Source organism: Herpailurus yagouaroundi, unplaced genomic scaffold (genome assembly GCF_014898765.1).
Source record: "Herpailurus yagouaroundi ecotype Mexico unplaced genomic scaffold, PumYag 186, whole genome shotgun sequence".
Taxonomy (NCBI): domain Eukaryota; kingdom Metazoa; phylum Chordata; class Mammalia; order Carnivora; family Felidae; genus Herpailurus; species Herpailurus yagouaroundi.
Genome location: NW_024412417.1, coordinates 32,209,718 through 32,234,568, shown reverse-complemented (window position 1 = coordinate 32,234,568; position 24,851 = coordinate 32,209,718). Strand labels below are relative to the sequence as shown.

General features: G+C 36.1%; 1 protein-coding gene across 2 annotated transcripts in view; it reads left to right on the top strand.

Moving 5' to 3' along the window:
- The window catches only part of ATAD2 (ATPase family AAA domain containing 2), a 69,805-nt gene that overhangs the window by 38,953 nt on the left and 6,001 nt on the right, over positions 1 to 24,851 (top strand). For both annotated transcript variants that reach the window (XM_040494358.1, XM_040494359.1), the window contains exons 12-24: positions 557 to 731; positions 1,565 to 1,653; positions 7,626 to 7,785; positions 8,758 to 8,848; positions 9,756 to 10,070; positions 10,441 to 10,573; positions 10,919 to 11,105; positions 11,836 to 12,021; positions 18,862 to 18,997; positions 20,285 to 20,481; positions 21,029 to 21,188; positions 23,917 to 24,039; positions 24,165 to 24,308. In XM_040494358.1, coding sequence (XP_040350292.1) covers positions 557 to 731; positions 1,565 to 1,653; positions 7,626 to 7,785; positions 8,758 to 8,848; positions 9,756 to 10,070; positions 10,441 to 10,573; positions 10,919 to 11,105; positions 11,836 to 12,021; positions 18,862 to 18,997; positions 20,285 to 20,481; positions 21,029 to 21,188; positions 23,917 to 24,039; positions 24,165 to 24,308 — 2,096 coding nt within the window. The remainder of the gene's footprint in view (positions 1 to 556; positions 732 to 1,564; positions 1,654 to 7,625; positions 7,786 to 8,757; positions 8,849 to 9,755; positions 10,071 to 10,440; positions 10,574 to 10,918; positions 11,106 to 11,835; positions 12,022 to 18,861; positions 18,998 to 20,284; positions 20,482 to 21,028; positions 21,189 to 23,916; positions 24,040 to 24,164; positions 24,309 to 24,851) is intronic.

The following is a 24,851-nucleotide window of genomic DNA, read 5'->3' as shown; positions in this document are numbered from 1 at the left end:
ACTTTTGGTGTTGTGTTACTGACGCTGAGACCAAAGGTTGTAGACGAAATGTATTCTTTCCCTTGATATGTCACAAAAGTAAACTATCAAGTCTTTTTAAGCTTGACTTCTATGCAAGGTAAAGTAATATGATGGGCATGATGAATGACTAAAAGAAAATTTATTTTGGGGCACCTGGATGGCTCAGTTAAGTACTGACTCTTGATATTAGCTTGGGTCATAATTGAGCCCCATGTGGGGCTCTGTGCTGAACATGGAGCTGGTTTGGGATTCTGTCCCTTTGCTCCTCCCCTGCTCACACACGTGCACGTGCTCTCTTAAAATAAATAAATAAATAAAATTTTAAAAAAGAAAATGTTTCAAATAAAGGGTTTTATTTAGTTTCAGTATTAATTTTGTAGTATCAGTATTTTCAGGTTTTAAGTTGTGCTTTGTGGATTGAAACAATAGTTGTCTTACTTTATTCACTAATTTGTATTCGTGAAATTGGTTTCTAATTTAGTTTAAAGAGTCTACTTTTTAATGTAGTACTAAAATAACACTTATTCTTCTATAGAGGTTGTTTGTTTTATGGCCCACCTGGAACTGGAAAAACTATGGTTGCTAGAGCACTTGCCAATGAGTGCAGTCAAGGGGATAAAAGGGTAGCATTCTTCATGAGGAAAGGTGCTGATTGTCTGAGTAAATGGGTCGGAGAGTCTGAAAGACAGCTACGATTGCTATTTGACCAGGTATGATATTAAAATTTCGCTATATAGATCTGTAATCAGGGTGTAAGTATGTAAGGATTAGATAGGTGTGGGATTTAATCACTTTTCAGAAAAGTTAGACCAAATATTCTTTATTAAGATAATACTGACTTATGATAGACAGTTTTATAGGAAGAAGAGAAACGAATAATAAGATCTAAGTTCTTTGGAGTCTTATGTCTCATATCCAGAAAGAGGCTGGTAGTCTCATACTTAACAGTAGTGAGTTATGTCTCAGTATGTGAGTTGAAGATTAGTTCTGCCCTAGAGTAGCTTTCAATTTCATATCCCAGATTGTATTGACAGCACATTGTAAGATAATACATTCTGATCTACTAAGGCATATTGCTGCAGATGCTTTTAAATCTCTTTATAGAACACACTGAGTTTCTTTAATTTAACTGAAATAGACTTTAAAAAAAAAATATGGCATCTTGCTAAGTGTTTTCCCATCCTGACATGGAGGAAGGCTATGTCATTATCTTCTGTTCTTTGTCTTGTTTTAGCAGTTGATTTTAAATATATATTTTGTGTGTCCCAATAACTATAGCTATATGAAACCCAAGGTATATGACCAGTGGAGTATGTATTGTGAATAATTCCAATGGAGAATGCAAAATAATTAAATTGTTTGCATTATATTTTTGGATATGTAAGTTCTTAAAATATAGTTCTTAGATTTATGTTTAGATTTACAAATGAGAAATTAATTCTCCTAAGCAAGTTAGAATGAAAACAGATTAAAATGGTTCATATTAAGTCTATATATTTGAAGTTTTTCATATTAACATGCAAACACTGGACCTGCTTTCTAGGCTTATCAGATGCGCCCATCCATTATTTTTTTTGATGAAATTGATGGTCTGGCTCCTGTACGATCCAGCAGGCAAGATCAGATTCACAGGTAAAATTTGTTTAATAGCACTTCTGTCTTTCTTCCTGTATTCTGAGCTGTACTGATACTGCATAAGGGATAGAATATTAAAATAGTGAAAGATACTTCACAAACCAGCAGTTTCCTCTTCTTGGTAGAACCCCAATATATAGTACAAAAAGAAAAATGAACCTGTTCTGTATGGCAAGGTATTCACAAGCACAGTATTAAAATCTTGGTTACAGGTTTAATTCATGATACAAACTTAAATGTCCACTGGCTAGTGAGGTGTAAGACAAATGAAATGAGTGAGGCAAGCCAGTAGTAAGAGTGGGACTATGGTTTGGAGTGTGGCTGAGCATCTAATCATAAGAGCATAGCCAGTTGTTTTTAGCCCAAACCTATTATTGAAGTGCAGAAGTTGACTCAGACTTGAAAAATAAATTTGCACTTTCTTAAATGTTATATTCAAATTTTTGTGTTAAATATCTTTTAAATGTTGCCAACTAATTCAGATCTTTTTAAGATACTGCTTTGGCCAAACAAAATATGTCTTAGTGCATGACTACTAGTTTGAGATTCAGTTATTAGTCCAACTTCTTAATTTTCAGAACGAGAGAATTGCATCTCCTCTATGATAAACTGACTGCCAAGGTGGGGGCACTTGTCCTTAGTGACACTGCCTCAACTTGAATCTAAATTTTAATCCTAGTTCATCTTCAGTTTTTCAGAACCCTCTTTTCAAATTGTCTCAAGTATTATCTGTAATTGCTTAATTAATTTTGGATACTCTAAAGCAAATGTTTACATGTCTTCATATATGCCAGTATTGTTTTTTATTATAAATAATATGAAGAGGAATAAGACATAATAATGTGAGAGGTAGGTTTTTATTTTCTTAACAGCTAACAATATTTACTGTAGTCTAGTGGTCTTTGACTTGATACTGTATACAATTTCATTTGTTGCTCTTAGTAAATCAAAATGTTAAGTGCTATGGTAAAAATAGTTGTGTCTGCAATAACTTACAGTAATCATACAGACTTTTTATATGTGACAAATTTCATAAGCAGCTATATTGTATTCATTGTATTGGTAGGATCAAACATATTTAACAATACTACCATTACTTTGCAACCAAATAATTGAGTACTATGTTTTGGAATAGTTCTAAAAGGAATTAGAAATTTTAGCAACAAAAATTATAATTTGGGAAGCACATGCCTTCTCAAGTACATACATGTATTTAATTGAAGGATAGTTGACCTACAGTGTTACTAGTTTAAGGTGTAAAACATAATAATTCAGCAATTCTATATATTAAGCTATGCTCATACAAGGTAAGTGTAGTTGTCATCTGTCACCATACAGCATTATTACAATATTCACTATATTCCCAGTGCTACACTTTTCATTCTCATGACTTTATAACTGTAAGTTTGTACCTCTTAATCTTCACCCATTCTGCCCACACCCCCCAATCTCCCTTCCTCTGGCAATTACCAGTTTGTTCTATACTTATGGTTCTGTTTCTGTGGTGTTTATTTGTTTTGTTTTTAGATTCCACATATAACTGAAATAATTTGTTATTTGTCTTTGAATGACTTATTTCATTTAGTGTAACATCCTCTAGGTTGCCTCAGATGACAAGATCCCATTCTTTTTTATGGCTGATATTCCATTGTATACATATATAGCACATCGTCTTTACCCATCTATCATCTATTGATGGACAGTTAGGTTGCTTTCATATCTTGGCTATTGTAAATAATGCTGCAATAAACATAGAAGTACATGTATCTTTTCCAGGTAGCGTTTTTGTTTTGGGGGGGGGTAATAAACAGTAGTGGATTATATGGTATTTTTATTTTTAACTTATTGAAGAACCACCATCCTATTTTCTATAGTGGCTGTAACAATTTACATTCCCAGCAACAGTGCATGAGGGTCTTCTTTTCTCCACATCTTTACCAACACTTGTTATTTCTTGTCTTTTGATGTTACCATTCTGACAGATATAAGATGATACCTTATTGTGGTTTTGATTTTCATTTCCCTGATGGCTAGTTGAATATCTTTTCACATGTCTTTCGGCTATCTGTATGTCTTCTTTACAAAAGTGTTTGCTCTTTCAAAGAATGTGCTCTGCCCATTTTTTAGATTATTTGGGTTTTTTTTCTTTTTTTTTTTTTTTTTTTTGGTTTTGAGTTGTGTAAGTTCTTTATATATTTTGGATATTAATGCCTTACTGGATACATCATTTGTAGAGGTCTTCTCCCATTCAGTAGGTTGCCTTTTTGTTTTGTTGATACCTTCCTTTGCTTTGCAAAAGGTTTTTATTTTGATACAGTCCCAATAGTTTAACTTTGCTTTTGTTTCCTTTGTCTAAGAAGACACATCTAGAAAACTGTTGCTAATAAGGCCAGTGTCCAAGAGATTATTCCCTATGTTTTCTTTAAGAAGTTTTATGGTTTCTGGTCTCACATGTAGGTCTTTAATCCATTTTGAGTTTGTTTTTGTGAATTGTGTAAGAAAATGGTCCAGTTTCAAAGACTGCCAAAGCAATCCTGAGGAAGAGCAAAGGTGGAGGTATCACAATCCCGGATTTCAGGATATGCTACAAAACTATGGTAATCAGAACAGTATAGCACTGACACAAAAATAGGTCAATAGAATAGGATAGAGAGCCCATAAATAAACCCACACTTGTATATGATCAATTAATCTCTGATAAAAGCAGGAATATGCAGTGGGGATATTGTACACAATAATATAGACAGTCTCTTCAGTAAATGGTGTTGGGAAACTGGGTGGCTTATATATTGATATGAGAAACTTAATGTGCAATTTTTTAACCAAAGACTTAAAATATCTGAGCATAAACATTTTTGTTAAATTAAGCATTTTTAAAAGTTAGCACATTGAACATTATTAAACTGTAATTTTTATCTGTTAGTAATAATATTGAAAGAGAATACAAGGAAGTATGTGAATGCCGTAGAAAATATGATTTTTAGTTTAAGAAAGGATATAAATATAAAATAAATTAAAACCCTAAAATATTTACTTTGAATTGGGAGTATCAATATGAATTCATGATGATTGATTTTTTTTTTTTTTACTTTTAACTTTATTTATTTTGAGAGTGAGTAAGAGTGGGAGGGGGCAGAGAGAGGGGGAAAGAGAGAGAATCCCAAGCAGGCTCTGCACTGTCAGCTTGAACTCATGAACCACGAGATCATGTTCTGAGCCAAAGTCAGACACTTAACTGACTGAGCCGCCCAGGTGCCTCTCAGGATGAATTTTTTTAAGAAAAAATAGTTTCTAGCTCTGGACACTTAAAAATGCCTAGGAGTTACTACAACCCAGTAGCAGTTCACACCCCTGGCACCCAAAATGTGGTACTAGCACTTAGAGGAGAGATGGTGGATAATAGAAATGAGTTTGGAAATAAGCAAGACTAGCCTGGAATATCTTGTAATGCCTGGAAGCAAAGAAGCAATTGAAAACTACTAGGGTCATAACAGAATGACATAGTCAGTTTTGAAAGTTTCAATTGGCCAAGATGGGATAATTCGAGCATCAAAAATAATAATGACTATAGGGGCGCCTGGGTGGCTCAGTCGGTTAAGTGTCTGACTTCGGCTCAGGTCATGATCTCACAGTCTGTGAGTTCGAGCCCCACGTCAGGCTTTGTACTGACCGCTCAGAGCCTGGAGCCTGCTTTGGATTCTGTGTCTCCCTCTCTCTCTGCCCCTCCCCTGCTCATGCTCTGTCTTAAAAATAAATAAAAACATCAAAAGAAATTTTTTTAAAAAATAATAATGCTTATAATAGAGTGAAAAGCATCAAATACATAAAAACTGTCAGTTTTTAATGATCTTTTTTTAAAAAATAAAAATTGGTCACTCCAAAGGGTGCTAAAACAGTGACTCATTACTCTGAAAATTGATAAACAAAATGAATCAGACATTTCTTTTTCCTGTCCTGTAACTATGATTCATGCCATGATTGAGAGTAATTGATGAAGTAACATTGTTCTTTATAGGGAAATCATAGGTAATAAATACAGAGGAAATTATTGAAATAGAAAATCACCATTTTGCAACCCCTTATGACATAGTAGATCTAGCCATGTGGTTTTCAACTGAGAGTAGATTTTGCCCCCCATGGGACAAATGTCTGGAGACATTTTTGATTGTGACAAATTGGAGGAGGCGAGTGATGTATCACTGGCATCTAGTGGGTGAAAACTACAGATGTTGTTAAACATTCTACAGTGCCAAGGACAGCTCTGTACAACAGATAATTACCTGACCCAAATGCCATTTGTGCCAAGATTGAGAAACCTTGATCTAAGCAATAATTGTAAGTGGCTACAAAAACAGTAAAGTAACAAGGTTGATGGCGAAGTTTAGGATGAATGTAGTAAGCTGATAACCCCACATGTAAACCCAATCCCCTGATGTTAAATGAGAAACTGGTATTATGTACCTGCTGAGTATACAATAGGAAGTACGTGGGGGGCGCCTGGGGGGCGCAGTCGGTTAAGCGTCCGACTTCAGCCAGGTCACGATCTCGCGGTCCGTGAGTTCGAGCCCTGCGTCAGGCTCTGGGCTGATGGCTCAGAGCCTGGAGCCTGTTTCCGATTCTGTGTCTTCCTCTCTCTCTGCCCCTCCCCCATTCATGCTCTGTCTCTCTCTGTCCCAAAAATAAATAAACGTTGAAAAAAAAAAATTAAAAAAAAAAAAAAAGAAGTACGTGGAATACTCCTATCATATATGCTATCCTAAGTAGTTTAACCTGCATCTATTAAGCTTCTAGATCTAACTGCCAGTTTGTAGGAAATATGAACGATATAGGACAAGTTAATGACCCTATCAGGAAACAAGTTAGCCTAATCCAGAATGTGGGAAGGAAATTTTACAAGGCAAAGACCCAGTTTCTTCCAACAAATAAAAGGCATGAAGGCAAAAAAAGAAGGTTCAATGGGGACTGTTAAGGAATTGAGGGACATTTGACCCCAAGGTGTGTGGATCTTGGCTTAAAAACATCAAATGTAGAAAAGATATTTTGAAACAATTAGGAAAATTAAATATTAGGTGATATTAAGGAATTATTGTCATTTCCATTGGTGTCCTGGTACTGTGGGAGTTTTTAAAAGTCCTTATCTTAGAAATAAATACGTGAAGTATTTAATATGAAATATTTATGGATTAAATGATCTGTGGAAAGTTTTTGGGGTTTTCTTTAAAATCTGTTGGATGGAGAAAAACACAATTGGGTGAAGTCATAAAAAAGCGACACTGATAACTTTTTTTTAATTCTTATTTATTTTTGAGAGAGAAAAAGTGTGAGCAGGGGAGGGGCAGAGAGAGAGGGAGATGCAGAATCCGAAGCAGGCCCCAGGCTCTGAGCTGTCAGTACAGAGCCTGATGCTGGGCTCAAACCCACAAGCCGTTAGATCATGACCTGAGCCAAACTTGGACGCTTAACCAACTGAGCCACCCAGGCGCCCTGAAAGGACATCAATAATTATTAAAAAGGGGTGATGAAGATGTGGAGATTGTTTTACTATTCTCTCTCCATAATTAAAATGTAATTAAAGTTCTTTTTCTTTCAATGCTTTATGTATATTCTATTTTATTTGGGCATTCTTTGTTGATAATGTATATACAATGGACCACTTTTTAGATACAGTTTATCTAGTATTTTTTTTTTGAAGTATCCTTTTTGAGGAACTCTTAAGTTCCTATGTGAAGTTACGCTTTATGAAATGTCTTCCATTAGTGGCATTCTAAAAACCATTTATGTTTTTCATTGATTTTAACCTCTACATGCCATTTAGTATGTTATTTTCCAAGGTTTTTAAATCTGTGGGAAGTAATGGCATGCTCTGAGAATATGTGTTCACATGTTTAATGTATTAAGTCTTAGCACAAGAAGGAATAATATATTCAGCATCATATGTTTAATCTCTTGTCGTTTATTTTTACATTTAGTTCCATTGTTTCCACCTTGCTAGCTCTTATGGATGGATTGGACAGCAGAGGAGAAATTGTGGTCATTGGTGCTACCAACAGACTGGATTCTATCGATCCTGCTTTGCGAAGGCCTGGTCGCTTTGACAGAGAATTCCTTTTCAGCCTACCTGACAAAGATGTAGGAATTTAACATTATTCAGAATTTGACAGACTATGTTGCTCTTATCATAGGAAATCTTGGCACAGTGAAAATTTGAAGTTTGAGTTTTGTATGTTCTGAAGCAAAGTCAAATGTGATTAACATCCAAAGAGGTAATGTATGTATTCTTAGGGAGGTTTTATTTTATTTAAAGAAAAGAATATGGATTTTTTTAATTTTTTTTTCTAATTAAAATAATGCCCCCCTAAATGTACTTTTTCATTTTTCTCAATTTGAGCATAGCCTTTGAATGTTACCATATGACTTTATTTTGCTTCAGAGCATGTAGCCTAATAATGAACAGTTAATCCTTAGTCAATTTATTAGCCTTGACTTTTGCATGGACACTACCATACAATCCTACCTAGTTGTTTTAAAGCCACTTAATCTCTTGAGAACCAAGGAGGAAAACATGAGTAGTGCTGTCAGTACTCTTAAACAATTCTTTTTTTTTTTTTTTCCAACGTTTATTTATTTTTAGGACAGAGAGAGACAGCATGAACGGGGGAGGGGCAGAGAGAGAGGGAGACACAGAATCGGAAACAGGCTCCGGCTCTGAGCCATCAGCCCAGAGCCCAACACGGGGCTCAAACTCACGGACCATGAGATCGTGACCTGGCTGAAGTCGGACGCTTAACCGACTGCGCCACCCAGGCGCCCCTTAAACAATTCTTAATATAGACCAGAATGAACAATAGTTCCATCATTATTAATTTTTCTCATTCACATTTATGATGCCTAGAACTTAAGCAACTTAAGAAGTACAAATCTTCTTTAACATAAATTCTTTAAATGCTTACAAGTGCATCTTTTTCTTTTTACTTTTACTGTTTTTTGTTATAGTAGGTATTGATTTCTTTATGATTTTTAGATAAAACTGTTTTAAATTGAAATTATTCAAATCTGAATAGCGCTTTATTATAAAAAAATTAAAATTGTTTTTATTTACAGGCTCGAAAAGAAATTCTTAAGATTCATACAAGAGATTGGAATCCTAAACCACTGGACATATTTCTAGAAGAACTAGCAGAAAACTGTGTTGGTAAACATTGCTTTAGGCATTAAAAGATAAAATGCATGCATTTCAGAAATTAAGTTATAGTCTTGGGCAAGGTTATGTTTAAAGCAATACAGATTTTGTTTCTGGTCTCTTATTTGTGGCATGCTTTCTTTAAAAATCCTGGATATTAAATAGAGATATTTGATGAATTGGCTATTGGGGAATTTGAGAGCAATGTTAGACAGTAATAATAATAGCTATCTTTTGCTGTTTACATTTTCTAGTCATTCTGTTAAGCATTTTATATATGTTATTTTGAGAAATTCTCACATCAGTCCTGCAGGTAGCATTATCCCCAATTTACAGATGTAGAAATGGCTGAAAGAGCATAAATGATTCTCCAAAGATCATATGTGCAGTAAATGAAAAACTGGAGTTTGAACTTAGTCTGTCATTTTAAAACTCTTGTTCTTGGGGCGCCTGGGTGGCTCAGTCGGTTGAGCATCCGACTTCAGCTCAGGTCACGATCTCACGGTCCATGAGTTCGAGCCTCGCGTCGGGCTCTGGGCTGATGGCTCAGAGCCTGGAGCCTGCTTCCGATTCTGTGTCTCCCCCTCTCTCTGCCCCTCCCCCGTTCATGCTTTGTCTCTCTCTGTCTCAAAAATAAATAAAAACGTTAAAAAAAAATTAAAAAAAAATAAAATAAAAAAATAAAACTCTTGTTCTTGACCGCTGTGCTCCATTTAGTGTTTGTACATTTCACTTGCAAAAGTTGATTGATTTGTTGATGGTTATTAACCGTTACAAGTTTACTGAGTGGATGAGAGATTTTATCCTTACTCTGAATATTTTACTATATTCTATGTTGAGTTTTAATTTTCTTTTAACCATAGTCATGCTCATAGGGTGATGATTTACTTTAAAACATTTTTTTGGTTGCCTTGGATAGGATACTGTGGTGCAGATATTAAGTCAATATGCTCTGAGGCCGCTTTATGTGCTCTGCGTCGACGCTACCCACAAATTTATACCACTAGTGAGAAACTACAGTTGGATCTCTCTTCAATTAACATCTCAGCTAAGGATTTTGAGGTAGCCATGCAAAAGATGATACCAGCTGCCCAAAGAGCTGTGACATCACCTGGGCAGGCATTATCCACTGTTGTGAAACCACTCCTACAAAGTACTGTTCACCAGATCTTAGAAGCCCTGCAGAGAGTATTTCCACATGCAGAAATCAGAACAAATAAAGCTTTAGACTCAGGTATGATACTTGATCGGCCATTTAATAATCAGGAAAACTAAATGTTTTATACATCCCAGAAATGTTTTGTGGTTGGTTTTTTTGTGTGGCTTTTTTTTTGTTTTTTTGTTTTTTAGAAAACAGCCTCTTGAAAGGAATTTAGTGCTGCCTTGCCTGGATGTTTGAAGGAAACTTACTTCAAAGATTGCCCTTAATTCTGTTTGAATTTGAAGTGCATTTATATTTGTTATTCATATCTACACAAATGTTTTTGATTCTTAAATTTTGTTGTACATTTCATGGACATTGATTTGCTAACTAATGCATTACATAAACGTTTGCTTTTTGCAATCCAGAAAAGTTACTAATGTACAATTTTTTTGTTTTGTAGATATTTCTTGTCCTCTGCTAGAAAGTGACTTGGCATACAGTGATGATGATGTTCCATCCGTATATGAAAATGGGCTTTCTCAAAAATCCTTTAATAAGGCAAAAGAAAATTTTAATTTTCTTCATTTGAATAGGTATATTTCCCTTGCAGATGAATATATATAATTTCTTGTGTATAAATTCCTAAAAACTAAAAGATGGTGGTTGAAAATATAAGAATGCTAACTGATCTTCTTTTTTTAAGTTAAAATATCAAAAATTTTTTGGTATTACAGTTGTCACCATAATAGAAATTACACTGTATAAAGTAGTACTAAAATCTGTGGAGGTTGATATTTTCCAAAGACCACTTGAACTATACTGTTATAGATTGGCCAGCCATATAGTCAAAAATTTTGCCTTAAGAAAGTTAAAAATTGGTAATTTAGGAGGAAAATTTTAACTTTTGCTTTTTCTAAAATACAGCTAATTTCTTTCAGAAATGCATGTTATCAACCTATGTCTTTTCGACCAAGAATATTGATAGTGGGAGAGCCAGGATTTGGGCAGGGTTCTCATTTGGCACCAGCTGTCATCCACGCTTTGGAAAAATTTGCAGTATATACCTTAGACATTCCTGTTCTTTTTGGAGTCAGCGCTACATCTCCTGAAGAAACGTGTGCCCAGGTAATTCATTATTGCCCAGACAAGTAAGCTGTAAGAGAAGCAGTCTTCCAGAGACACAGTCTAGAATTGCTTATCCGTTTTGAACTTTTTTTTTCTCTTTCTGATTTCTACCTCCAGGTTTATGAAATAGAACTATATGTAATTGCTTAGTCATTAAAGAGTATGGGTTTAAATCACATTTCTACCATTTAATATCTGTGTGACCTAGGAAAGTTATTAGATCTCTGCCTTGTTTCCCCCATTTACAAAATGGAGATAATAATAGTATTTACCTTGTATGGCTGCTGTGAGGATTAAGTGGGTAGAGTATTTAAAACAGTGACTGCTGCATGGTAGGCACTCAGATATTCTGCTGCTTCTGTTTTTGCTATCTTTATATTAAAATTTTTCAAATTTAAGTTTTCTATTTTTTTGCATTTAACAGAAGTCTTCTAGATGTATTAAGCTGTTTTCTTCCTAATTGCTTAAAGCAGTTATGTTTTCCTAAAAATAAGACTTTTAATACTCTGATTTCTCTTCATATCGCATAAATCTTTTGCCTCTTACTAGAACTTTACAAGACTTTTACAAAACATTTAAAAATAAGACCGAAACGGGAAAGCATTTTAAAATCTTGAGGGTTTTGTATAATAATTCTGGGAAGTTAAACATTGTTCCAGACCAATAAAAAGCGAGTATTACTAACATACTAACTCTTTAACTGAATATAATTTTTTTCCCTCTCTACTAGATGATTCGTGAAGCTAAGAGAACAGCACCAAGTATAGTATATGTTCCTCATATCCACTTGTGGTGGGAAATAGTTGGACCAACACTGAAAGCCACATTTATTACATTGTTACAGAATATTCCTTCATTTGCTCCAGTTTTACTACTTGCAACTTCTGACAAACCCCATTCTGCTCTGCCAGAAGAGGTAATTTGTAGAGGGGAAAGTCACTGTACATATGATATATGGGCTTGTTGGGAAGGATGGTGGGTGTATTTATATGTGTGTATAGTAAGGCTGCATTATAAATCTTTTTCTCTTCCAAAAACGGGGTTATATGATGCATGCTATTCTGCAACTTGCCATATATATGTGTATGTGTGTGTATACACACACACTTTTTTTTTTTTAATACACAGTCTCATTCCTTTTAAAAGCAGCATGGCTTTTTCCATTGTCTTGATGTACCCAAATTTATCCAGATTCTTGTTCATAGGTATTTTGGTTGTTTTTTAGTTTTTGTTTCTATTGAACTGTTAGAGTGAGCGTCCTTGGGCTTTTTTTTTTTTTTTTTTTTTTTTAATGTTTATTTTGAGAGAGAGAGTATAAGCAGGGGAGGGTCGGAGAGAGAAAATCCCAAGCAGGGACAAGTCTTGATCTCATGAACCATGAGATCATGACCTGAGCCAAAGTCAAGAGTCAGACACTTAAATGACTAAGCCCTGAGCTTATTTTGTATGAGCATTACTATGTGGATTTTTCTAGCATCCATTCCTAAAAGTGGAATAACTGTAGCTTAGTTGAAGAGTATGCACATTTAGAATTTTTGTTTGTACCAAATTACTGTATTTTCAAGTTAGTGCCTGTTTAGACAACTACCATGGACAAAAGTTCATGCTTTTTCTGCCTGAAATACTCATCTAGATATTTGCCTGGCGTGATCCTTTATTTTTCTCAGGTCTCTGCCCAGAGACCTCTGCCCACGTACAGATACGTGGCCTTCCCTGATCAGTTTCTCAATTATAGTGATCAGCTCCTCTGCCCATCACTCTCTTTTCCCTTACTGTATTTTGTTTTTACCACTGCTTGCCATTAAATATTTATGTTTGCCTCTCTGTCTCCTAGTGAAATGTAAAATACATGAAGAGACTTTTTTTTCCACCTTTCAATTCTCAGAGTACATAATAAGTATATTGTAGGCTTCTCTGTGGTTTGTTTTGTTTTTAATGACTGAATTTAATGAGTTTTCCATATCTTTGACAAAATTGGTTTGCATATTTTAGAACGTGAGTAGGAAGATAAATTCAAATATTTTATCAAAGAGATATTTATTGAGTGCTTATTCTGTGTCAGGCATAGTTCTGGGTAATGGAGTATAGCATTGAAAAATACAAAAATTTCTCTATCTTCCTAGGGCTCACACACACCTTAGTTGAGAAAGTAAAAATAAATAGATAAAATGTATAATATTAACCTATTGCTATGGAGAAAAATTTAGCTAAGCAATGCCAAGAGAGTGTGGTAGGGTCACAGTGTTAAATAAATAGTCTTAAGTAAGGCCTAAGACGATGACTTTTGAGCAAAGACCTGAAAAAGGTAAAATAGTAACCCATTTGGGGCATCTGAGGGACAAAGGTTCTTGGCAGAAGAAAAGCAAGTGCAAAGACCCTGAGGCAAAAGTGTGTTTGATGTGTTAGAAAAATAGCTTAAGAAGACCAGGGTGGCTAGAGCCAAGTGAGTGGAGAGCAGAGTAGAAGGAAATGAGATTGAGTTATCTGAGGACAAGAATGATGTCCCTGATGGCCCTGTTTTAATAGTTAATTGTGAGGTATTCAGCTGGAATTTGAGCAAGCTGGGAAACATATTAAGTGTATGTTATAGACTCTTAATAGCTTCTAGTTTAGTTAATTTAGTTCTGGACTCTTCCTTTATACTTGATCTTTTATGTGGATATTCCACTTTTGGTGAAACACTTTCTTTACTATTCAGTTTGTTAACTCTGATTCCTAAAAAATCAACTTATTTTGAGAGGCTTCCATTTCTTTATCTGTTTTCTGAGTGCTATCTAGAACCTGCCAAGTCTGTTTTCATCATGACAACTCTTTGTGTATTCGAATGCTCTATTATGTTTATTTGCATCTCCCCACTCTGACTCAAACTTCTTCACACTAAACATTTCTTCTGTGATAACAGTATATTCCTTAGGGTTGTTAATACAGTAGAAGTTTATTTCTCACTCGCTTAACTATACTGTGCAGGTGACTACATTCAGGTCTTAGCCTCCTCCCATGTAGTCATTCCAGACATTCAGGCTGAGAGAACTTTCTCAGTTTCATCACGTGACTTTGCAGCCTGCTTTTACTCCACCCCACTGAAAGGAGTGGCCCATTTATGTGCCTGATTTGAAAGATATGTATCATTTTCTCTCCCATTCCATTGGCTGAACCTCACATGGCTGTACCTAACAGCAAGGGAGACTAGGAAGTATGACAGAGCAGTGTGCCTAAGAAGAAGAGGACATGGGCCTGATAATAGGCTCTGCCACACATCACATATTTTTAGTTTCTTCAGAATTCTGACACTCTCCTGAATGTCTTTATATTCCCTTTGAAAAGCTGTACCCAGAATGAAGTACTCTAGCAGTGTTCTGCTTAACAAAGTAAAGAAGAATTACTATTTAGTAGCCACATTATACCATTGGCTTATTGTACTCACTGTCAGTTAAAACATTGTTAATCATTTTGAAATTTGAGAGATAATTTTATACTCTTGATAACAAGACAAAATAGCTGAGCATTCTTAATATAGATGTAGGGAGGTTGAAAATCTGCAGTCCGTTTAATCTGAGATAACTTTGTCAAGAATGTGGGAATTCTGCACTTAAAGATCTTTCTTTGAAGAATAGCTTCTCTGTTTTTTGGGGGTAATATTTCTTAAGCATATAATTGTAAACTGAGTAAAGCATCCCAGTATCACACTGCATGGTAGGGTGGAGTGGGCACAGGACCATGGATTGCTTATTTTAAAAAATGAATAATGTAATTTATATGGCTATAAATAAGCAAGTCCACTTTGAGCCTTATATAGTTTTTAGTGGTTCATTGATACTGTCTGTATAGCATTGGGCTATATAATAAATGAGAACACCGTGTACCATTTTTAGCTACATTGGAGCTTGTCCATCTCAGAATTGTAGTCAGAGTACCTATATCCATGAGCACTAGTGAACCCTTAACAATTTAGCAGCATGGGAAAAATGAGAAAGAATGTTCTGAATAGATTAGCAACTTTCACGAACCCATGAAAGAGCAGTGGGGATTAGATTGATGAGGGTTACCACAGTTCAAAGCATGTGCATGAGAGGACTGCTTTCCAAGATGGGAATGGTTTCTAGCGCTGAGGCAATGCTGGAAAGGAATTGAAAGAGCCCTTGGACAACTTTGAGTTAATTAGTTTTCTTCACTTCTGGCCATACCAGGCAGAAGTCAGCAAAGCTGTTCATCCTCAGCTAGAGCAGTGAGGTTGGGCCCAAAGACTACTGTGTCAGAACAGTGACTATCTGTGGCTGATCAGGAGGAATGGGAAAACCCTGTGCTCAGAAAGCAAATTACAGGTAAATTTTATTTCTAGTATAGGCTAGCTTCTTCATATAATCACTGGGAGTAGAAGCTAGAATAGCTTGACAGCTATGGACAGTCAAGAATTCAAAGGCAGGCAAAGAGGAGCTTATAAATAAGCATTTGAGAAGGACAGCTCAATGAATAATCATATCCATGTATCGCCAACAGACTGTTGTAGAAAAGAACCAAATGGAGATGTTATAAATGAAGTAACTCCCCGCACCCCCAAGTAAAAACTCTGTGAGGCTTTTGAAAAAGAGCAGACACAGATAAAGAGTGAATTAGCAAGATGGGAGATTGTGACACCGGGAATTCTTACCCTATCTGATACAAAAGGACAGAGATTTGAAAAATCAGGAAAAAAAGTTAGAATACAGGAGATCAATTCAGGTCTAACACCTGTTTAATGGGCTTTATGATAGGGAAGGGAAAGTAAATGTAGAAGAGAAAATGTAAGTACAGAGGAAAATTTTTAAATCTTCTGAGAGAAAAAATACTACTAGAAAGGACTAAAAATCAAATTGCTTCTACCTTCTCATTGGTAACACTAGCTACTAAGGAGACAACTGAGCTATAGTTTCAAAGTTTTGAAAGAAAATAATTTTAAACCTTAATTTCCTTCCCAACAAAGTTAGCATTTGAATGAGAGCAAAACAAAGATATTTTTGAATATGCAGTGCCTAAGAAACTATGACCAATGACTCAAACCCTTGATTGAAAGAATTATTAAAGGATTATTTCTCTTGGATTTTTATTTTGTGGAAGTGGCATATAAGAAGCAGTGAACAAAGAAAACAGTAAAACTTATTGTCACAAAATTGTGATAGAAAAAAATTTTTAAGGAATGTGAAACTAAATCTAAGTTGGTCTTAGTCTGAACTTGATAATGGCAAGAAGGATGTAGCAATGGAGAATAAGGAAATAAAAGCACATTCAGATCTTTGTCTGATATCTAGATATTGATTAACCTTACAGTTTTCTAGAAAAAAGAAACAGGTATTTCTGTTAACAGTTATAACAATAAAAAATAGAAATACAGCATATAACTTACAAGCCATGAGAGAGGGGGAAAGGGTACAAATTCCAACAAAATAGGTGGATTCTAAAATTCAATAGAGAAGGAATAAGTGCTTGAATTTCCAAGAAAATGTTGAAAAACCAATGAGGAGCTTCTAAGACCATCAAATATTAAAGCATACCACAAAATTAAAAATTAAAACTGTGGAATTCGGGCCAGCATGGGCAAATTAATGTAATATAGTCCACTGGTAGACTCTTGTTTGCATAGTAATTTAGTAAATGAATTAACAAAAATAGAAACCTTTCATAAATGATGTTGGGACAACAGGAGGAAAGTTTCATATAACATACTAGGAACATTTTCATAAATATGGGAGCGTGGAAGACCCTGCGAATCAGGTCATGCAAAAGCTATGAATGTAAACTTCTAGATGTCAAAGATACACAAAACAAAGTGCATAAGCATCACACAAGGAATAAATATTATTCTCTAATAATACTGGAAAGGGTTGAGAGATTGGCTAGAAACATCCTTTGGGGATCTTTTTTGCCCTTTTTTTTTGGCAGTAAAATATGCAGTGTACTTTGTCACTGAACTGTACACTAGTGTCTTTTAAGTGTACAGTTCATTGACAAAGTACATTGCATTAAGTACATTCACAGTGTTGTACAGCCATCACCAATATCCATTTCCAGAATGTTTTCATCATCCCAAACAGAAACTCTATACCCAGTAACCAGTTACTCCCCATATCCTCCTTTCCCAACCCCCCCCCCAGTAACTTCTGTTATAATAACTTTCTGTCTCTATGAATTTACCTATTCTACATATCTGTGTAAGTGGAATAATATGGTATTTGTCCTTTTGTGACTGGCTTATTTCACTTAGCATGTTTTCAGATTTTATCCATGTTGTAGCGTGCATTAAAATTTCACTCCCTCTTGGGGCACCTGGGTGGCTCAGCCAGTTAAGTGTCCGACTTTGGCCCGAGTCATGATCTCTTGGTTTGTGGGTTCAAGCCTTGCGTCGGGCTCTCTCCTGACAGCTTAGAGCCTGGAGCCTGCTTCAGATTCTGTGTCTTCCTCTCTCTCTGCCCCTCTCCTGCTCATACTCTGTCTCTCAAAAATAAATAAACATTAAAAGAGATTTTTTAAATTTCACTCCTTTTTAAGGCTGAGTAATATGCCATTGTATTTATGTATCACATTTTTATCCATTCATCTGATGATGAACATTTGGATTGTCTCTACTTTTTGCCTACTATGAATAATCCCGCTATGATTATTGGTATACAAGGATCAGGTTGCATGGTGGTTTTTTTACCCCCAATTCTTCTGTACTGGATTATGTGGTAACTCCGTGTTTTCCACAATGGCTGCACCATTTTAACATTCATACCAGCACAGAGGTTCTAATTTCTCCACATCCTCACTAGCACTTGTTAATTTCTAGCCTTTATTATTTTTTTTTATTATTATTTGTAAGTACTCTCTACACCCAACATGGGGCTCAAACTCACAACCCCAAGATCAAGAGTTGCATACTCCACTGACTGAGCCAGCCAGGTCCCACTAGCCTTTTTTTTTTTTTTTTCAATTTTTTTTAAAAATTCATTTGAGAGGGGCGCCTGGGTGGCGCAGTCGGTTAAGCGTCCGACTTCAGCCAGGTCGCGATCTCGCGGTCCGTGAGTTCGAGCCCCGCGTTGGGCTCTGGGCTGATGGCTCAGAGCCTGGAGCCTGTTTCCGATTCCGTGTCTCCCTCTCTCTCTGCCCCTCCCCCGTTCATGCTCTGTCTCTCTCTGTCCCCAAAATAAATAAAAGTTGGGAAAAAAAATTTAAAAAAAAAAATAAATAAAAATTCATTTGAGAGAGAGAAAGCGCACACATGCGCAGAGGAAGAGGGGGAGAGAGAATCCCAAACAGGTTCCGTGCTGTTAGCACAGAACCCGACATGGGACTCAAATTCACAAACTGAGATCGTGACCTGAGCCAAAATCAAGCGTCCACATGACACTGAACTGACTGAGCCACCCAGATACCCTATGCAAAGTTATAGCCTTTATTTTTACTGAACAACCACTCCTTCTCCTATCTCACTTTGGGTTGTGAAAGTGAATTAATTGATCTCAACAAAACCCTGGAAATAAAACATTGCCATGTCAGTTACCATGTGAACTTCAGAGTCTTGAGTTTTAAAGAAGATCCCATATTTTTTAGTTGCTAATCTGTGCATACACGATTTATATGTAACTCCAGCATACGTAAAAGATCTGTGTTTTAAAAACATCTCTTTATTGCATAGTTCAGGTTATTAAAAATATGTGTATAATAACCTACTGTTGCATTGATTAATACATACACAGTATTGTGTATTCACATATATAATGCATGTATTTTCTCTTTTAAGGTGCAAGAATTATTTATCCGTGATTATGGAGAAATTTTTAATGTCCAGTTACCTGGTAAAGAAGAACGGACAAAATTTTTTGAAGATTTAATTCTAAAGCAAGCTGCTAAGCCTCCTGTATCAAAAAAGAAAGCAGGTTAGTTTCTCTGTCAAAGTTTAATATATAATAATTCCAAGACAGTGGGAATAAAATATTAATAGCATCGTCATCTTCTAACACAAACTCAAAACCCCAGTCATTAGGTTGATACCTCTACTGCTTATAAATCTCTGTGCTTCCCATTAAAGTAGACTGAAGATCTTAAAGCATACGAGGCCTTTCTTTCCTAGTATACTCCCAGTCCATGTAGAATTGCAGCTGGAATTCATAGTAAAGCCCCAGCCCATTTTCGGCACTTTCGTTCTCCCCTCCTTCCCCCACCTCCTTCTTTGCAAAGCACTCTAACTTTACACCACATGCAACATATTCCTGCCTTTTCTAATTCCATTCATTCTTTTGCTCCCTTTCAGTAATGCTTCTATCCCCATTTGCCTATCTCTGCCTAAGGACCCATTTGTCCTACTACTGTAACTCATTTTTCACTCCTTAACATATCTAGGCAAAATTAATTTTCTATCATTATGACCCACTGTACTTTTTTCATACTAATATCACATTACAGAGATGTGATAATTATCTGTTACTTACTCCTTTAGTAGATTGCCAGTTTATTAGGGCAGCACTCTCATACTCCTTTTTTATTTTTTATTTTTTTTATTTTTATTTATTTATTTTTTAAAAAATTTTTTTTTTCAACGTTTTTTATTTTATTTTTTGGGACAGAGAAAGAGCATGAACGGGGGAGGGGCAGAGAGAGAGGGAGACACAGAATCAGAAACAGCCTCCAGGCTCCGAGCCATCAGCCCAGAGCCCGACGCAGGGCTCGAACTCACTGACCGCGAGATCGTGACCTGGCTGAAGTCGGACGCTTAACCGACTGCGCCACCCAGGCGCCCCTCATACTCCTTTTTTAATCCTGAGTACTTGTACATATCTGTTTAAACAAAATTAAACTTGTTACATTTGAAACATAACACAATTTTTTATTACTTTAAAAATTAACTAGTAAAAAGCTTTTTTTTAGTAGAATATTCTTGTTCTGAAAATAATGCATTTTCAAAGTTTTAATAGCCTCATAAGTGATCTTAAAATGGAAAAGAGGTAATGACTTAGGAATTCGCATTCCAAATTACAAGTTACCAATTATTGTAGGAAGGGATGTAGGGATAGAGATTATGGTAACACTTTAGTGTTTCAAATCCTCTATTCCTGGGGTCTATAAGGAGGATAACCCCTGAAAGCCTGGCTACTGTGTGCACCAAATTATTTGTCGCCCTTGATATGATGAGAGAGTAGTAACTAAAATCTTCCATTCATGTGAAGTTTTGCAGGCTTTGGAGGTTCTCCCTGTGGCACCACCACCTGAGCCAAGACCTCTAACAGCAGAAGAAGTGAAACGACTAGAAGAACAAGAAGAAGATACATTTAGAGAACTGAGGATTTTCTTGAGAAATGTTACACATAGGCTTGCTATTGACAAGCGATTCAGAGTATTTACTAAACCTGTTGACCCTGATGAGGTATTGATTTAATCTTTGGATCAAATGTGTTCTAAACTATAATATTATTAGAGAATATTTGAATAGTTTATGTGGTTCCCTGTCTACACTCTGAACTTCTTTCCTTTGTGTGGAATATATAGAGTAGTGTCCTAAGCACATGGAGACTTAAGAACTATGTAACACATTTTTCTTTCCTCCAGAGAGTAGCCAGTGAACTTTGTGATTTAAGAATGACTTAATGCTACATGATATTATTGTAACCTACACGGTTTAGAATGAGCTGAAATAATAATAAACTGAATAAGTGAAATCTTAAGTTGACATTGAAGGATGGGTGGCGTTCGGACAAGGAAAGAGGTATAAGATATTACTGGAGATATGGGTGCCCAAGAACACGAGTAAATACAAAATAAAACCAGCTTTAAATAGAGTCAAAGGTTTAATATTAATATATTATCATTACTTCTTATAGATTTATTCTCTCACCCCTGTATTGCCTGGCAGAGCAACTAGGCTCCAGTGTTTTTATGTTCTGAGTTCATTTAGTGATTTGCTTGAATTTTAGGTTCCTGATTATGTCACTGTGATAAAGCAACCAATGGACCTTTCATCTGTAATCAGTAAAATTGATCTCCACAAGTATCTGACTGTGAAAGACTATTTGAGTGATATTGATCTGATCTGTAGTAATGCTTTAGAATACAATCCGGATAGGGATCCTGGAGGTAAGCATTAGTGGGTTTTTTCCCCAGGGAGGGGGCAGGAACAGGGGCTGCTAACATTTAGTGAGGGTTGACTGTATGCCAGGTAATATACTATAAACATTTTACATTCACAATGCCATTGAATACAGCATTATTCTCATTTTACAGTTGAGGAAAATGAAGTTAGGTTAGAAAACTTATTCAGGATCATACTGCCAGGAAGTGACAGAGGCAAAATTTGAATGCATGTTTCTTTGATGCCAAAATACCTGTATTTATTAACTGTTGTGTGATGTATCCTCTAATGAGACACAGAATCACTAACAACCTCACTTCTTTCATTTGTTTATCAGTGTTCTGTCTCGAAGTAGAAAATAAACACCCTGTAATAAAAAAGGTTCAAAAGAATTTTCTTAGTTTAGACCATTGCAGTTTTTATTACAAAAGTAATGTATAATACTTACTAATAATTTTTTTAAAATTTTTTACATTTATTTATTTTTACGTTTATTTATTTTTTGAGACAGAGAGAGACAGAACATGAACAGGGGAAGGGCAGAGAGAGAGGGAGACACAGGATCTGAAACAGGCTCCAGGCTCTGAGCGGTCAGCACAGAGCCTGACACGGGGCTCGAACTCACGGATCGTGAGATCATGACCTGAGCCGAAATCGGACGCTTAACCGACCAAGCCACCCAGGCGCCCCTAACGTTTATTTATTTTTGAGACAGAGACAGCATGAATGGGGGAGGGTCAGAGAGAGAGAGGGAGACACAGAACCTGAAACAGGCTCCAGGCTCTGAGCTGTCAGCACAGAGCCTGATGCGGGGCTTAAACTCACGAACCACGAGATCATGACCTGAGCCGAAGTCGGACGCTTAACCAACTGAGCCACCCAGGCGCCCCTATATTTTTAAAACCAAGCCTCCTAGATTTATTATGGTGATCACTTCATAATGTATATAAATATTGAATTACTGTGTTGTACACTTGAAACTAATATAATATTATAAGTTAACTACACTTCAATAAAAAATAAGTCACCCATTTTCTCTCTCCAAAGGTGGACACTATTAAGTTTGGGGATAACTTTTTTAGATCTTTTCTATACATATACCCATTCTGTCCTCACCTACACAGGCAATTAAAAAATAAGATTTGTAAGGGCACCTGGCTGGCTTAGTCGGTAGAGCATGTGACTCTTGATCTGGGGATTGTGGGTTTGAGTCTCACATTGGGTGCAGAGATTACTTAAAGTCTTTAAAAAATAAATAAAATTTATAAAATGAGGGAATTTTTAATGACACTTGTTCATATATGTAATCTATCTATCTATATATGATATAAACTTACTCATATCCAAAAATATTCTTTCTTAGGTGCTTCTTTTTCTTAGCTTCCTGTTTTTCTTTTGTGGCTAGTGTCCTTTACCCTCAGTGGATAGTTTTGGTTTTTTTTTTAATAGTCCTGTTAACTCTCTCCCCAGTACATTGGCTTTCTGTTTTCTAATTGGAAGTGTTTATAAATTGGCCTGATTAGCACAGGGACCTACTGAGAGTTTGTTCAGCAATTGAAAAGCTCTCTGTTCTTCCCCTCCCAGTCATTACCCTCATCTTCCCTAGGCATTTCCCTGTAATTCAGAATTCTATAGGTAAACCCTGGGAAACAGGTTACCAACCTGAGAACACCTCTTAATTGTCGAAAGAAGGAAGCATTTACAGTGAAGGCTGAGAATCGCTTCTCGGCCTTTTGGCTAAGATCAAGTGTACAGTGAAGGCTGAAGACTTTTTCTGTTTCATTGCAGTCATACTGCTGCTGCTGCTTCTGTCCATCATGACAATCTAAAATTACTTGAGACCAGTGGTGTTGAAACTTTAGCAGGCAATCAGTGTCTCCTAGAGGACTTGTTAAGATGCAGCTTGTAGGGGCCCATCTCCATGGTTTCTGATTCTGTAGATGTAGGGTAGGGCCTGAGAATTTACATTTCTGACAAGGTTCCAAGTGATGCTCATGCTACCATAGTTGGGGAATCAGTGCTTAGACTTTTGCCTGTGCCCGAATTAGAAATCCCCTGAGGAATCTTTCTGATACTATAGCTATTGCTGTCAACTCTTAACCTGGGTGTGAATATTGCCTATTGCCTTATGAGGGAATTGATCCAGGTGTTCAAGCAATTTTACATTCAGTTATTACCTGCCGTCTGCCTCAAAGCATATTCCAGTTTTTAGTGCTTGGACTCTGAGTTTAGGGGGCTTTTCCAGTGTTTCCTGTATAGGGTTGCTATTTAATTGTCTTTCTGTTTAGTTTCTCTGTCAATGAAGTAACATCGTCTCTATATCTTCTAAAATTCTTTTACATCCCTGGCTCACTAATGATACAGCCTTCCTTGCTGTTTTTGTTGTTGTCCTGTTGTTATATAGTCTTGCTGTTGATTGATTCTTCTATTTTTTTCTGATATTTCACAGGGAGCTAGATAGGACAGAGCAATAAAATTGTTTGGGGTTAGTCTGCTGAATTAAATCTGACATCCAGAACATTAGATTAACAGCAAAAACAGAACAATACAATTCCAGTAACTTTTAGTCTTCCTGGTAAAAGTAAAAAAGGAATTTTGACTTTCTTTTCTTTTTCGCCCCCCGGCCCCCCGGCCCCCCCCCCCCCCCCACAATTTTAGCCCAACATGTTGAGTTTATTTTTGGGAAATTATTAAAAAGAAATTTTAAAATTATATTCTTTGTTCATTTCTCAGATCGTCTAATTAGACATAGAGCCTGTGCTTTAAGAGATACTGCCTATGCAATAATTAAAGAAGAACTTGATGAAGACTTTGAGCAGCTTTGTGAAGAAATTCAGGAATCTAGAAAGAAGAGAGGTAGGAAAATGATTTGGCATCAGAAAAAGATGCTTCTCATTTAGTGTATTGAGTTCTTTTAATTAATCCTTCGTGTAATTTTGAGATCTGGACATTTGACTTGATATTCCATGTCTACTTATAAGGTTGTAGCTCCTCAAAATATGCCCCATCTTACTATCATGTGATGCCAAAGCAAAATTCCACCTCTGTTGGTGATAAAAGATCAGAATCAGAGCAGAATGATAAACTAAAGACACCCAGTACTCCTGTGGCTTGCAGTACTCCTGGTAAGTGCACTTGGGTAATTTTTACTTATGAAACTAGCCTTTATTCTCTACTGATGCCATTTACTTTCTCTTTAGTTTTCTCTATTTATATTAATGTGATGAATTACCTTGATTTTGTTAGTATTAAGGCAACTTTGCATTGTTGAAATACATCCAGGTTTATAGTGATATACCGCTTGTAGTCCCAGTTCACCTTCATCTAATTGCAGGATTGACTGATTTGAAATTGAATTTCATTTCTGTAAATTCCAGTTTGTGTCCCTTTCCTCCTTATTCTTAGGGTATAACTCCACCAGGCACTAATCCAAAGCCTATGGGTTTTCCCAGGGCCTCCCTTCCTTGGAAAGCTCTTATTAATTATAGTTTTTGTTCTTTGAGCCCCATAAATGTCTGACTCTCCTCAGATCTTAGATTCTCAGTTATTCGTTTGTTCTCCCAGATTCTGGTGCCATAATTCCTCAGTGCCTTGTTAGATCTCAGATGCTTTTAAACAAAATTTTTAAAACTCTGTGTGTGTGTGTGTGTGTGTGTGTGTGTGTGTGT